We start from the raw sequence: 16,236 nt of genomic DNA, 5'->3' as shown, positions 1-16,236 counted from the left end.
GAACAAGCAGAATTTGAGTGACACAATGTACAAAGGTCTAATAAGTTGTTTCACGGGACAGACATGTTGGATATAATGTGTTTGCAAGGACACTAATGTGAATTAAAAGATTTAAATAATAAAATTATTTTTGGGGGTCATGGGAAAACAAAAATACACCCATCTCTCTGGCTCTTTCACTCAAACATGCACACACTTAATTATTTAGAGCACCACCACAGGACCTTAAACACATTAAACTATCAAATGTGCCTGTTTTGGTGCGGCCATTTTGAGCCTTTTTGACAGTCTGTAATTGTTTTGCCTCTCAGTTGAACAAGTTTGTTTATTTGATCAAATATAGTATTTTAAAGTTTAACAAAAAACAAAAGAACACGAACGGGCTTAAATGCACCTAAACAACTCTTATTGACCGTCTGCTGCCCTTCGCAGGCTGCGGCGTGACCATGCAACACGCACGCGCGAGCGCGCACGTGCACACACGTACACACACACACATACACACACAGGCTCTCAGTGCGTTATCCAATGTGTTTGAAGTGAGCCGCCACCGACCAGCGGGCCTGACGGCGGTGTCACATCAGCACCAAACGCGGGGTGACATCTGTCTCAACCCGCAGAGGAGGAAGGATGGACCACTTAATGCAGTTAAGGGCGCGTGCGCACAAAGTGGGCATCGAGGGTATCGGGCAAAGCTGGACACACTCAAAACAACAGCGAAGTGAGAGAGGGAGAGAGAGAGAGAGGGAGGGAGGAGAGAGAGAGAGAGAGAGAATAGCTCATCTACCTTGTTGTTCGGCGGTGGCAGGAGGAGGCAGAGAGCAGGCCGGCTTCATCCATCCATCACCGGCTGATGGGGCGCAGAGAGGCCCGCTGACAGGCGGCCAAAGCCGGGTCAGCGGCGCTGGGAGCGGGCCGGCTGATGCCCTTACACGCAAATTACAGCCGAGAAATGTCAGAAAATATCAAAATCGCAGAAGGAAGAAACGAACATATTAACAGATAATAGGAAAAATGGCGGAGCACAAATTAAGGGCCATATCCCTGCGGTACGTTTACATGCCGTCTCCGAAAAAGAATCTGAATAACAAAATAATAAGAACAACAATGACGATGATATTAATAATAAAGATTCACTCACAACATTCATGACATTATGATTTGTTGACACTTTCGTAAGCATGTCCTTGCATCTCATGGTATATAGTAAACATTAGTTAAACGAATTCATGTGGCCTATTTATTATTATAACTAGTATTAGTATTAGGATAATAAATAACATTTAAACCCTTTATTTCTATTTGTAAAAAACGTAAGCATGTGGATGCAGGTCAAACTTATTTGAGATTTTTACAAAATATGAAAATAATTGTTTAGTCATTCTTGATATTCGAAATAAAAAATATTTTTAAACAAACTGTAGAGCTTTAGTTTTTTTAACCTCATTCATAACACTCCGATGGCCTAAAATAAGAAACAAATGTATGACATTCTTACATAAACCAAGAGCTTCAATTATTTAGAGGCAGGAAGCATTTTCGTTTGTTTGTGTTAAAATAAAACCTTGTTGTTCCTGTAACAATGACGGCAGCAGCAGTCTGACAGATTTGGGACAGAAATTTTTATTAAACATTATGAAAACAAGATTCTCAACAACGTTCCACTTTGTAGGTTTTTCACTTGTTGACTTGTTAGGACACGTTCATTGAATAAATATAGAAATTATATGTAAAGATATACATCAACAGCACTGTGCAGAAGTTTGCTTTCCTTTGTATCTCTTTTTTTGTCTCGCAGTCTCTCCTTCAAAATCAAATGAGTATTCTTGGGCTGGCATTGCTTTTGTAAAAAAAAAAAGTAACAAATTAATTTTGAAACAAAATCAAATCACAAATAAATTCAAACAGAGAACGTCACTGAAGGGAATTTGTTACTGCCTTATATTTATATTATTTCTTTAGATATATTAAATCTAGACGAGTTGCACGATTCATTTGGATCGTTTTCGTTCTTCGGGCTCACACCAATACAAAATATCAATCTCCCATTTCTTTAGCATTTTTTAGTTATTTTTAAACTTCTTTTTCCCCAGTGGCATTTTGATCGAAATGTATAACAGCAGCCTTTTCCCCCTCCCTGCAAGTTCCCGCCATCCAACAGGTAGCCATGTAGTCTGAGCATCGGACCCTTCTGCACAATATTGCACATATATCTAGGCAGCAGAAAACACGCGGACCAGGGACTTGTTGTTGACCGAATAAAGCATCGAGTCACTCCCAGAACAGTGAGCTCCACCACCGGGCACAGTCTCCTCTTCCCAAGCCATCACGCATCCACACAAGACCGCGTTAAAACAGCCGGCTGCGGATCATAAAAACCGCAAGCTCTAGACAAATTATTGTCTACAAATATTCAAAGTAAAAAAACAACAAAAAAGAACAAACAAAGTATTTTTAATCATCGGGTTGGTGCATAGAGTTTTAGCAGCGAATGCAGTCCTTGTCCGTCTCATCAAATTTACATCCAGTTTTTTTTAGAGAGAGTAACAGATCAAAGGTCCTATCAGTAGAAAACAAAACGTTTGTCCATGTTTGATCTCTTCTTAGTGCAGTATAGGCTCGCCTTTGACATTACACGTTCAGTAGGAGGAGGATACAGACGATATTTGCATGCTGTAACATACAAACACTTGTATTAAGACATGTCGAATAATCCAAGCAACTTGAAAGCAAGTTTTCTTTAAAAAGAGAGAGAGAGAAAAAAAAGGTAAAACAACACAGTTAACTGTTTTTTTTTCTCTACACATTATGTACAGGTGGAAATAAATACAGTCTAAAATCTGGCTCAGGTAATCTCTTTTTGTGGTTTTTTTCTCCTTTTCTTTTTAAAACAATGGAAAATTTGATTGAAAATAGCAGTTAAAGACGCATCCATGTGGTTGTACAGCAGATTGTTTTTTGTTGTTGCATGTTCGTCCGCGGTCCTCGCACCTCTCGGGGGTTTGAACGGGCTGGGGGGCGGGGGGGTTGGAGGGGGGAGACAGTTCTGTGGTTCTTGCATAACCAGGCCTTGTTGATGCTGAGGAGGATGGAGGTTGAGGGGGTAGGGGGGGAAGAGACAACCGTGGGCCATGCTTTCCATACACGTGGAAGGATTGTGGGAGATGACTGGAGGTTGCCATACATGTCCTGCATGCAGGGTTGCAAATAGGGGATGGAAAACTATAGACTTGCAATATTGAAAGGTCTCGTCTCTGCATCGCCTCAGCTCTCACACGCACAGTCTGTTGAGCTTTCTGGAGCCACAAAAGAGAGAGAGAGAGAAAGAGAAAAAAAGGTGGTGTATTGCTTTCCTTCAATTTCAGTCCGATCTGATTCTTTCAACAACAACAACAAATATAAACAAAAATCACTCTTTTCCCTCCACTTTTAAGACAAAATCATCTCTCACTTCCTCTGAATTAAGACAGTCATTACATGTCAGATTGGTTTAATAAGACTTCTGACCAGGTTCTGCTGCACCAGAGAACAGTCTCCGCGCTATAAGTGATCCCACGTGCCCACCTGACGGGTGAGCTGACAGAAGTTCAGCCACAACATCTTTAAGACTCGAAATGCGCCCCAAAATGACTGTTGTGCGCATTTAATGCGCCTTTGTTTACTTGTGTATTTTAAGTCTCTTTCAAGGGAATAACCGTAAACAAAATACAGACGCGGGTAAATATAAATTAATGTAACAAGGGTGTTTAGGTGGGGCTGTGATTCAGAGTCTATACGCTACAAACCGCCAGTGTCTCACATGAAGAACTCGTTGTTGGCCTGTTTCCCGGACGGATCTCTCGTGTTCCCGGCTCCGCCGGCAGTGTAGGTCCGGCTGGCCAGCCTCTCATACTTCTCCTTGTAAAGATCCCTCTCCTTGGCAAGGCGCACCACGTCCTGCTTCAGCTGCTCCACCTGGCTCAGCAGCGTGCACTTCTCGGACTCCAACATGTGCCTCTGCTGGACGCGTTTGAAGCGGCAGGACTGCGCGTAGCCCCGGTTCTTCAGGGTGCGCCTCTTCTGCTTCAGGCGGATCACCTCCTCCTTGCTGAAGCCCCGCAGCTGACGGTTCAGCTCCCGCACCGTCATGCTGACCAGCTGATCGTCCGAGAAGCGGTCCTCCAGGCGGGCGTGGTGGCCGTGGTGGTGGTGATGGTGATGGTGGCCCTGGTGGTGGTGGCCCGTCGAGGCCGTGGACAGGTCCTCCCCGACGTACTGCTGCCCGCGGAAGCCATCGTAGGCCTGGTGGTGGTGGTGGTGGTGGTGCGCGTTGCCGATGAGGGCCTCCACCGCGTCCTCCGGGGTCAGGTTGAGCGCCTCCGGGTTGATGTGGTGCTGGTAGCTGGGGATCCAGTACAGATCCTCCAGCTGGGGTTTTCCCCCGTTGCCGTGATTGTTGTTGCCGCTGCTGTTGTTGCTGCTGCTGCCGCTGCTGTTGACCCCGCTGGTGAGGCTCTGGTTGGGCTGCGCGCCGGGGCTCGGGGCGCAGAAGCTCGGCGAGGAAGGCACGGAGGAGCAGGGTGTGCTGATCGGGGTGGAGGACAGGGAGCCCGACGGGAGGCGGTGGCAGTACCGGTCGGCCTCCGGCGGCTCCTTCTTCACCTCAAACTTCATAAGGTCAAAGTCGTTGACGTACTCGATGGCCAGGGGGCTGTTTGGCAGCTCTGCGCTCATGGCGAGGTCGGTAGCCATGTCAGTCCATGCGACGACTCCTGCCCTCACAGCCAAACCGACGGCGGGCAGCCCACTCGGATACAGATTGCGAGGTGGAATAACAGCCTGTGTGGTGTGTATATATAGACACACGCACACGCCCGGTGCACAGAGCTGCTGCTGCTGCTGCTGCAGGGCCGGCGGGTGGGAGGAGAAACTTATCAAGACTGCTCGTCCCTCAGACTATATATAGTGGCGTGAATATACGAATGCATGTAAATGAACTTGTACACCTGCCAGCTTGCCTCTGCTCGCTGCTCTTGTTGACAACTTATGCCAGGTTCAAATGCACGCTTAAATACCAGGAGCCCCCGTGGCGGCTGAAACTCGAGCCGGGTGAATTTGGAGACGCCAACCTGTCTTGTCCTCACTTCACCTCTGCAACCCACTTGCCTTCTTGTGATTAACTGTCCTCGGCTGAAGCTCGATCGAGTAACCGAAAGCGACTTCGTCTCCTCCGCTCGCTTGTGTTATAAATACGTTCCAAGCATCCTTCTCTCGCCTCCTTGCCGTCGACGACTTGATCCGCGAAGTCACTGCAGCATGGCCCGTCTCGAAAGTTTCTCTCACACGATTAGATCAGACGGTGTCTGTGGGTGTGCGTGTGTGTGTGGGGGACAGCCACGGGGCGCAGCGTGCGTGCGTAAAGGCGTGCCAAGAAAAAGTCCAAGGAAATCCCCCCTCAAAAAGAGGACCACAAATGGAATGACACGTGCATACGTTCTCAAAGTTAATATGCATCTGAGACGGACCAGAAGTTGCGGGTTGTAGTGCTCCTACGTGGAGGGGGCAGGAGAGGCAGGTCCCCTGCTGTAAGTCAGTCCACTTGATTCAAGCAGCAGGTTTCTGACAGCTTCGGTCCCCACGGTGCCGTCGCTCCTCACAGGGGTGCGCTGTTGACCTTACGTGTTGATTGTACTATTATGCAAGAGGTGATACATTCCAGTCGGTTTTCCTCACAGACGGCCCTCCCATATAGTTTCTATAGGCGCTGCACGGTGCAACCAGCGGTGTCACTGAGACGCTGCGAGGCAAGCTGCTCTTATAAAGACAGCGTGGCCCGCGACCCTCCCACTCGGAGGTGTGACGGGCCAATGGGAGGAGATCACAGCGGTGCATTTGCATTCGCTCGCCAGGGGAAGCCCAACCCGGCCCGGGATGCCATGCGCTCCGCGGCTTGGCGGAGCCCGGCCGAGCGGACCCGAGTGGAGCCGAAGGGGAAGCGGAGCGCGCATGGGAGAACAGGTGCAGCAGATCCCCCCCTCTAGTGACCGAGCAGATGCTACTGCACGGCGGAGCAAGACCAGAGCTCCAGTAGTTTCTCAGAGAGAGAGAGAGAGAGAGAGAGAGAGAGAGAGAGAGAGAGAGAGAGAGAGAGAGAGAGAGAGAGAGAGAGAGAGAGAGAGAGAGAGAGAGAGAGAGAGAGAGAGAGAGAGAGAGAGAGAGAGAGAGAGAGAGAGAAAGAGAGAGAACAGAAATGTTTACTCGGAACGGAGTTAACAGTTTTCAAAACCGCGCGGCAGTTACGCAACAAAGCTGTCAGCACGTGTTTGGATTTCACGAGGAAGAACAGGAACCGGGTCGTTAAGTCGTGGTATTTATCAATCAATTGAAAGAAGTGAATATATTTCAGACTCTTGGACCCTCTGTAGTGATCTTATGCAACACAAAACCGTTCTAACGTGGGTTTTCATTGGTTGTAAATGGTTTATTCACCACTATATCCACACATGCTACGTATATTGATATTGTGGTCCACACTTTATAGGCAATACTTAGTATCATCTTTAATATTTAATTTCCGAAAGGAAATGATTTCAGTGAGTTACATAAATACCGTATATTTTCTGGATTATGAGATTACCAACAATAAGGAACCGTCGAGGTTAAATTAAATCATGATCAAGTAGATATTCCAAATGACATATAACGGGAATATGACAATATGGAAAAGAGGATACAGTAAATATGAACGACTGCAACACAAATACAATTTTAAAAAGTTAATAAAATGAACTGCAGCTGAACTAGGAACATCTAAGTTTGAACAGAGTGATCTGTTACTCTTCTTGTCTGTGAGAGTGTGTCTGGGTGGTAACTGCGACCAGAAGAGCAACTTAAACTTAAAGAGTGAAGTAAAAAGATCAAACAAGTAAACATGCTGCTTGACTGGCTTCATTAAAAACAGCTTATTGTATCTACTTTACCCATTTATGTCTCTGAAAGGAATGCCTCTGACACCACACACTACCAAATCTATCAATACTGGTCGATGGAAGGCCGCGCGCCCCTGTGCCAAAAAAAATCAATGCGCATTTCCGCGCGGCTGTGAGGAGGCCGCGCTGTGGCGGCGCGCGGGTTAAGTATGATTGGATCGTCCTGCGGTGGTCCGCGGGCTTTTCATTCGCAATTAACCACAAATTGCATCCCGTCTCATCTCCGCGGATCGACGGATAATTAAGCGCCGTCGCGCGCGTCTCCATTCCGGACACATACGTCTTTTATCTTTGGGGGCTGGAGAGGAGAAGGAGGAGGAGGAGGAGGGGGGCTTTGTAGGAGGTGCACATTCGAGCAGGATGTTGATGGTATCAGGGGAGCGCCTGACTTAAACCCGGAAACCCGCTGCACCTGACCCGTTTAACCTCTTCAGCAGCAGTAGCAGTAGCAGCAGCCCCCCCCCCTCTCCCCAGGAGTCCCGTCTACCCACCGATATGTGAGTGATATATCTGCGGAATTAAATGCCTATCTGCAGGGAGGAAATATCCGTAAGTTTAAACTTGGTCAGATGTGAACAGGAACACCTTGCGCAGCTGCTGAGCTTATAACTTCCAGTCCGAAATGGCCATGAAATACGCCGCCCCCCCCCCCACCCTCAAATCTGCTGGCGAGGATGAAAAGAGAAGTATGAGATGAAGGCATGGAAACCATATCAAGGTATTTTTAAGTCCGCAAAGTCATTAGGAGAGGGGTTTTATTATTATTATATATCAAATAAGCACGAGCTGGCCCCCTAAACGCCCAGCTAAGCATTCTGCATTGAAATGGCACATTTAAGAAGATCTGCTGTGGTCCATTCATTGTGAGGGGACGGGGAGCGTCTGCGGCCGAGGGCTTGAGACATTCTTTTTTGAAGTCAGGGTTTTTCATTGTGCCTCCTCACATTGGTACTTCGCTGCACGTGCAGTTTCTACCGATTTCCGCCACATGTAGGAGGCCTCGTCTGCACAGGAATCGTGCTTGTTCCGTCTCAAAGGAGCCACAGATGTGACGACACAGAATCTGGTCAGGGGAAAGAGGGGAATAACTCTAAAAGAAAGAAAGAAAGCAGTTCTAGTTAGACCGCCATTGTTTTGGGCGACGCCCCTGAACCTGCCATGGACCCGGGAACAGTGGCACAGGAAGTCTGCGCAATGACCTGACTGCTGAAACACAGGCGGTTTAGTTTGGACTCTTGGGGGACGGGTCGCTGGAACTTCCTTCATAGAGAGATAGGCTACAGGTGAAACCTAAGTTTTACACGTCATAGTTACTGAGCTTCAGATAACCATTTGGCCATCGTAGGCTGGACGAGATGGAGTGATAATCGGGGTGGGGGGAATTAGTTAGAACAGAACTCCCAACGGCGTGCTGGAGATGGAGAGAACAAATGGAAGCAAACCGGCAGCAGCAGCGATAAAATACAAACATAAAAGACTTTCCACACTGAGACTTCATCTCCCAGCAGCCGGGTGGAGTCGACCGGTTCCACGTCCCATCAGTCACAAAGTGTGTCGACCATCTTTACGCGCAGTCAGACGGGCTGTAACCAGGAAGCTCTCCGATTACCGGGACCCCCTAACCCGGGTCGAACTCAACGAGAGAACGGCGTGAGCACATTTTCAGGAACATTGTTGCGGGCGCAATCCGGTGCGTTTGTGTTTCCTGTGCACGTAAAAGTTTTTCCAACCACATATCTGTGGCCAGCGCTTTATGCTTCTGTATACGAGTAAATGACAGAAGGATAGACATGTTTATTTAAAAAAAGGAAATACAAGCTGGTGCTATCATTTGCCATGAAATTCATTAGACATGGTTATTGTTGTTGGGGGGGGGGGGGGTATTGGGGTATTTGCATGTTTTTTGTGCTATTGGATGTGTTGTTTGGGTATCCATCTTACAATCTATCTATACAGTTCAACTGAGTACAATGTTGTCATAACCAACAGGCAAGATGACCAATGCGCTGAAAATAAATGCTGAAAGTTGTGATAAAATGGAATTATACTTCAACGAGGGGAAAGCTCAAAAGGTGAAGCATTGTAGAACGAAAAGAGGATTATGAACATGTGTACCACACACACACACACACAGAGAAGAATCACAGTTGACCTTTCTTTTCGTCTCCACGAGTCTTCGCGGACAGATGATTTCTCTCCCTCCGTCTTCTCTCCGTCTCGTGCGCTTTTACTAAAAATTGAAATATTGATCTTAATTAGAGTTTGCCGAGCTCAGCAGCTCGCGTTGAGGGTTTTAGACAAGAGGCAGCAGACATCTGTCTCAGGCACTTACGTCTTCCGTGCAGGAGAGGAGCAACGTGGAGGAGGAGAAGGAGGAGGAAGGAGGAGGAAGGAAAGAAAAAAAAAACCTGTGAGAAGAGAAGAGTGATGGCTCCTGTCTCCCGTCTTTTCTGAGAAACACGTCGAGCTCTCCATCTGCTGTCAATACGTGGGAGAAAATAGAGTTAAACACACACACACACACACACAATATTCACCATGACTAAATGGCAGCATGTGACAATCCATACATGGACTTTTAGAGTTGCTGCTTCATCATCAACCCAACGGATCTTTCTCTCGTGTTTGAGGCCTCGTCCGTGATATTGCAGATCAACTGGAGTAACGCACACGTGGATTTTATTTCAGTATTGAAGTCAGCTTCGGTAAAAGGACATTTGGATTAGATTCTTCCAAAAGCATTGGGACACAGACAGACATGTTGTGGCTTTAGTTGGAGTTATGTGGTGGAACTAAAACAATTTCTCCGGACATAACACAACAAGATGTGCAGAAACAGCGTGGAAATGTTTATTTTTGTCGACCGACAGTTTCCAGTGTTTGAGCATTCCCTTTGAATGGTAACATGAATAAAAAACAATCTTCCCCGTTTAACAAGAGTTGAACCCCGGACCGAGACCAAAAACACACTTCTATGCATTATCAGCACGGATTAACAGACGTGTGTCCTCCTAGCTGTGCATTAACGTGTGTTGCTAATGTGTGTGTGTGTGCCCCCCCCCCCTCCCCCGCTTGTGTGTCACACTGCTTGTTCGTCGCCGCGACAACACCTCGGATAAATGGCGTGGTAATGCTGTAAATATGACACACACACACACACACACACACACACACACACACACACACACACACACACACACACACACACACACACACACACACACACACACACACACACACACACACACACACACACACACACACACACACACACACACACACACACACACACACACACACAGGCCTGAGAGCAGTGGATGAGTTACTTATCCCAGCATCCTCTCTGTTACGCTGGACACGGACCGTCGTTTATCTGTGGTTCTGTTGCAGTACGTTTGGACTTCACGGAATCGACAGCGAAGAGATCTTCTCATGAATCCAGGCGGATAATTATTTATTTCTGGATTGGAATAAAGCTTGAACGGACGATGAAACAGAGAAAAAAAAAAGAAGAAGAAAGCCACACAGAAATATAAGACTTGACCAATCCGATTAGACTATTTAAATCGATCTTCTAAATACGAAAGCAAGAAAAGAGACAGAAGAGGATGAAGTCACTGGATCCCCCCGCAGACCTTAAAGTGAGAGGCGCTGCTGCTGCTGTCACCACCGTCCCAATGAAAACGCCCATTAACACGCCCGGACCACGCCACTCCCACAAGGGAAACTGTAACTGTAAAACACTCACGGCGCTGACCACACAAGTCAAAAAAAGAGTCTGTGAAACAACAGGCGGTTTAAAAAGAGGTGGTACTTTATTTGGCATTTTTAAAAAAATTACATAACCTGATGAGAAAGAAAATTGCACAGTTAACACCCATATTGACATGCAAAACAGATTTGTATACACGATATATATATATAGAAAATAAAACCTTCTGGCCCTGAGTGAAGGAATTCAATTCAATTCAGTTTATTTCAGAGGGAGGACACAGATGCACCTGTCAGGACAAACCTGGAGCACAGATATCATCGCTGGGTGTTCTACCCCTCCGGGGCTGCTGGTCTCTGGAGTCTCACAGCCGAGGCTTGATCTGCAGCTTTTTCTCTGCGAGGTGAAAATGACAAAAGAAGAAGAAGTATTGGCAGAAATGAAACGACCCAAAAAAGCCGGGGCGCACGTCGGAGTGCTCAGTCGTGTGGAACTGACTCGGATCGCCTGCGTGTTGAATCCTGCTTAGGCGCTGAGTGATGACACCCCAGCTGATGAGTAAATGAGGAAGAGAGCAGGACAACAGGGATGGATGGATGTGTCTGCGTGTGAAGTGTGTGTGTGTGTGTGAGGTTGCAGTCGGGCAGTGATACATTGCATCAGAACTAATTTATGCAAAGTGTACAGGAGCTGCTTTGGCTGACTTCCACCTGTAATGAGGCTGTGGGCGGTGCAGAGCGTTACCGAAGGACCGGAGCGTCATCAGGAATACTTCAGGAGCGCAAACCAGCCGGACGGGGCGGAACGATGAAGCGATCACGTAAAAAAAAAAAAAAAAGGAAACTCGCGAGGACACGTGAAAACATCTCCAGCGACAATACGATACAAGCTTTTGGGCTATGTGGTGTGTGTGTGTGGGGAGAAGGTCAGAGGCCAAGATGGCTCGGGTCAGATCAGAGGTCCCGTTTGTTTCCAAGCAGAGGAGGCTGAAGATAAACCGTGGATTACCTACAAATAGTAAAGAGTACAGAAACATTCGGGAATCTTGGGAGCAAAGGGTCGGAATACTTATGACCATGTGATATTTCAGTTTGTCTTTTTTAATAAATGTGCAAAAATGTCTACATTTCAGTTTTTTTCTGAGTGTACATTAATGAGAAATAAAATGAACTTTTTTGATTTTAGTAAATGGCTGCAATGAAACATTTCAAGGGGTCTGAATACTTTCTGTACCCTCTGTATATTAGTTTTAAAATCTAGGGGAAATCTTCAAGACACATTACAGTGCATGGTAAAACACGTTAGACGCCGGTGTGTGTGTATGTGTGTGTGTGTGTGTGTGTGTGTGCATGCGTCCAGCGGGCAGGTGGATGGCTGAGCCTGGTGGGAGGAGGATGCAGCCGGTCGGAGGGGGAAGGCCGCCTCTCCCCTAATCCTCTATCCGTCACGTCTGTCAACAGGGAGCTCAGCTGTGCCTCCGTCCGGCCCAAAAGCTAAATATTATTACCTCTGTCCTCTGAGCATTATTACTCCCCCCCTGAGTATCATGGCACTCTTAAGGCTCTGATCATCATTATCTGTCTGCGGCTTAGACGAATCACCACTCCCCATTCTCACGAACTCCGGAATGATCCCGTGGCTTTCACGACAAACATGATCGCTCCACAAAACATCTGTGGACCAGAAGGCCGACGGTCAGCACTCCTACGCTCAGTGACGAGCAGTTAGTCCTCTTCAGGAACGTTACATTTTCTTGACAACCGGGATATATTTTGTAAAATATAGACCCCATAATTCCTATTTATTAAAACATTTGACTCGCCAAACCTGGAGATGTGGAGTCCAATAAGGGCAGAATTGGCAGCTGTCAGCTCGAGTCCACATTTAGCAGATTATCTAAACAGCTTTTTTTGTGAATGCTTTCCTAATGTCAGTGATAATCACCCCATACACAGAAAATAAATATATGAACAACCGTCGTATCTACGGTGGGTTTCCGACGAACTAGAACATCTCATAGATGTGTACGGACAGAACGGACTGTAGGAAAAAGAAAAAGAGTAAACAGATAACTGACACACGACGACTTGGTTTCTCAAGGACGCTCTGCATTGCGGTTACCTTTAACCTGTGAGCTCTCTGCCGGCAGCGTTTCGGGTGCATCTGCCTCGTCCGGCGAGCTGGAGAGGGAGATGAAGGATGGCAGCGCCAGAGGGCCTTTGGTGGGCGTCTCTGGAGTTGCCGGCGGCATGGCGACAGACAGGTGGGGCCTTGAAGAGAGGAAAACAACAACGACGACAACGACGACGATGACAAACCGGAGCGAATTTGACGAAGGCGATGATTCCCGTCGACTACGACGGAGGCTTCCCTGACCTCTTAGCGGGCTCCTTGGTCCGGCCTCTCTTGACCGGGGCGCCGGCGCCGCGCTTAGCTCGTTGGCGGTGCTGCAGCTTGCAGCGGGCCGCTCGAGGGCACGATCCCGTCTTGGAGAAGTCTGGACACACCAGCGTGTGTTTCTTCTTACACTGGTGGTGGGAAACAGGGGAACACACACACACACACACACACACACACACACAGACACACACACAGGCTTTTACATGTAACGGCTGACGCGACGGGGATTGAAGACCGGGAGCCACAGGCTGCCGAGCTCTACGAGAACCGGCAGAACCGGCAGAACAAAACCGCGTTCCTCCGTGGTCACGGCTATATCAAATTCCAAATCGGTTCTACGGTAACAATGACGGAGTCTCGCGCATTTTACGTCCTCTAAAGGCACGGCAGTAAACCCGTTTACACACCTATGTCTTTAAAAGATGTCCCTTTTTTTATTCCACCAAAGAGAGGGGTTCAGCTTCCAGGAGCGACGTAAGCAACGGCGTGTGTGACGGCAGGAGAGATCCCGATCGCTGATATTGTGTTGCGTTATTCCAGCCACTCGGGGTGGTAAGTTACGCAGGTTGAGCAAGTGGGTCGCGGTTAGCGTCATTCTGAGGAGCATTGTGCGTGAGAGAGACAGCTTTCACATGCATGTTTGCAACCGAGTGTGTATGACGGTGTAATACGGGTGTAAATTGGTAGCTTCATTCTCCACGAGATCCGATCCCTCCCACCTGTCAGAAAAGCTAATTATATTCACTCTCGGGTGTAGGCTGCGAGGAGTGTGTGTGTGTGTGTGTCTGTCTCTGTGTGTGTGTGGAGGGACTAGGGAGCCGATTGGCCTAGAAAGAGAGTGTGTATCTGGATGCGTGTGTGAGAGAGTGTGTATCAGTGTGTGCGCGTGCAGGAGAGAAGGATCTTGAGATCGATTTTCAAAGAACATTGTGGACACGTGGTCAACTCTCTGTGGAGCCCAGCAGCCCTGACCCGCTGCCACCTTCGTCGCCCTCACACCCGTGTTCCCGCACCCTCGGGTGCCAGGTGGGGAGCTCCCTGTCGAATGTTTCTCTGGATCATCTTATAGGGCTGCGGTTGACAACGTTGCGCTCAACAAATCAGACACGCTGCTGGCGTTGGTGGTTTTATATTTGGCGTCTGACATCACACACTTCATTTGTCAGCTCCACATAGGGCCGAGAAATACGCCAATATTTACAAATGCCGGGTTTTTTTTACGGTTCACCTTAATATTGTGGATCGTAATGCATGATTTTAGGGTTAAACCACAAAAATACTGTGTGACTCATCTCTCATTACACTTCCCCCCCCCCCCACTTATTATTTAGTCTCTCATGATATCTGAGAGCTGATGATGATATCTTTAAGATGCTTGTTCAGCACAAATTTAGTAAAAACCCAAATTATATAAAACATTTGAGAATATTTGGCATGTTAGCCTGATGGAAGACTTAAATAATCTTACATTTATCAATAAAAGATCAATATTTGTTCCTTTTCTTTTGTGTCTAATAGTGTTTTTGACTGTTAGACGTCCTATTTGCATCAGGGCTGCACAACCGATGTATGAGAGCCGTTACCGGATGTGAGGTCCTGGGACAGGGATGTCGTATGTGAACAGATTGTAAAGCCCTCTGAGGCAAATTTGTAATTTGTGATTATGAGCTATTCAAAATAAACAGAGTTACATTTAATTGATCCTGGATTTTTTCTCATAAAGGGATAAGTACAACTTAAAATTGAAACGGTAAACTGCCTGACCAATCACAGACATGGCAAGCACTTCCCGATCCCATAGTTCTGACTGCAGACTTGCATATGCCACTGCATTATCCATGGATGGACGTCCTTTATGTCGACTGCCAGATCATGTGACAGAGGTTCGGACCGCTCCTGCTCATTTGCATATAAGGACACATAAATGTCACGCATAAATAAATGAAGAAATACGTGCGGACACATAGAGATATAAATAAATGAAGAAATACAGATGTGTAGAAATAGATTTATTTAATGATGTCCTGTTTAGGTAAAACTTATATTGATTTATAGATTTATTTAAGCATTTATTTATTTATTCTTGTATTTATTTATACATTTATTTAAGCATATATTTATTTTTCCCTGTATCTATTTATACATTTATTTAGGCATTTATTTATTTATTACTATATTTATTCATGCATTTATTTATTTATACATAAGACATTTTAAGTCCTCCATACATGTGTTCTTGTTATCATTTTAAAATAAGTTATGTGTGGCTTCAAGAAGATGCATTTATTTCATGGAATCAAAAGAAGAAGTGTTTATCTCTTCATTTGAAATTTTTTGATTGCAACTTAATGATTACAGTTTTAGCCATATTCGTGCAGCAAACATGACCATGCAGTCCAATAGGACGTGAAACAACTACGCATATTCATGCACCTTTGCGGACCTAAACGCACATTATAAAATACTGTATTGCAACATCAGGAGTGTTTGTCATATTTATAATTTCCCATATGGTTTATGACTACCTCCGAATCTCCTGCGCACACCTAACACGTTTACTTCAACGTGGCCGAGCCACATCGGAACGTTGACTTGTGAGAATGGTCGCGTCTCCCACCGAGTTCTGATCCAGCGGCGAGTGTGACGGGACAACAGGAGTTAACAAAGCCGAAGCACTTTCCGTGTGAAAAACAGAGAGCGTACGATGCACTTGCAGTCGAAGCTCGGGCCACTCCCTACAGCTCTGTACATCCTCATTTTCATAAAAAGACACAGCGCTGGAAACGAGGAGGAAAACGCTAAAGTGGACAGAACATCTTCATCCAACACCAAGTTAACAATTTCCCACTTGATTTAAGGAATGCTGGGATGTCTCTGGGGCCTATTAGAGAGCTCTCTGCCGGGCCAAAACCAGGAGTCAGCACATTTACCAAGCGACAGAGAGAATGAGCAAAAGAAGCAAGAAAGAGAGCGATAGAGAGAGAGAGGGATGTAGGGGAGGAGATGGAAAAGACAAAAATGGGACATCGCATGCATTTACCTCTCGGGCAGTAAGCCGACACTCTGGTCTTGAGATACTTACAGTGAGTGGAGCGGAACAACAAATGAGCTCAGAGTATTAACAATGAGAGGGTAATGTTGGGACAAAAAGGAGAA

At 46.6% G+C, this 16,236-nt stretch overlaps 2 protein-coding genes across 2 annotated transcripts in view; both read right to left on the bottom strand.

Moving 5' to 3' along the window:
• Positions 1 to 1,605: 1,605 nt before the first annotated feature.
• mafaa (MAF bZIP transcription factor Aa) lies at positions 1,606 to 5,692 on the bottom strand. Its single transcript, XM_056414709.1, has 2 exons — positions 3,800 to 5,692; positions 1,606 to 3,296 (listed from the first exon to the last, which is right to left on the bottom strand). The coding sequence occupies exons 1-2, from the start codon at positions 4,729 to 4,731 to the stop codon at positions 3,272 to 3,274; spliced, it is 957 nt and encodes a 318-aa protein (XP_056270684.1). The 5' UTR covers positions 4,732 to 5,692; the 3' UTR covers positions 1,606 to 3,271.
• A 5,067-nt stretch (positions 5,693 to 10,759) lies between these two features.
• zc3h3 (zinc finger CCCH-type containing 3) overlaps positions 10,760 to 16,236 on the bottom strand; it is a 54,624-nt gene continuing 49,147 nt past the window's right edge. Inside the window, exons 10-12 of the mRNA XM_056414015.1 lie at positions 13,057 to 13,208; positions 12,802 to 12,950; positions 10,760 to 11,076 (exon numbers count right to left, since the gene is read on the bottom strand). Of these exons, the coding sequence (XP_056269990.1) occupies positions 11,045 to 11,076; positions 12,802 to 12,950; positions 13,057 to 13,208 (333 nt within the window). The 3' untranslated portion in view covers positions 10,760 to 11,044. The remainder of the gene's footprint in view (positions 11,077 to 12,801; positions 12,951 to 13,056; positions 13,209 to 16,236) is intronic.

Source organism: Pseudoliparis swirei, chromosome 5 (assembly GCF_029220125.1).
Source record: "Pseudoliparis swirei isolate HS2019 ecotype Mariana Trench chromosome 5, NWPU_hadal_v1, whole genome shotgun sequence".
Lineage (NCBI taxonomy): Eukaryota > Metazoa > Chordata > Actinopteri > Perciformes > Liparidae > Pseudoliparis > Pseudoliparis swirei.
This window is presented reverse-complemented; position numbering and strand designations above follow the sequence as displayed.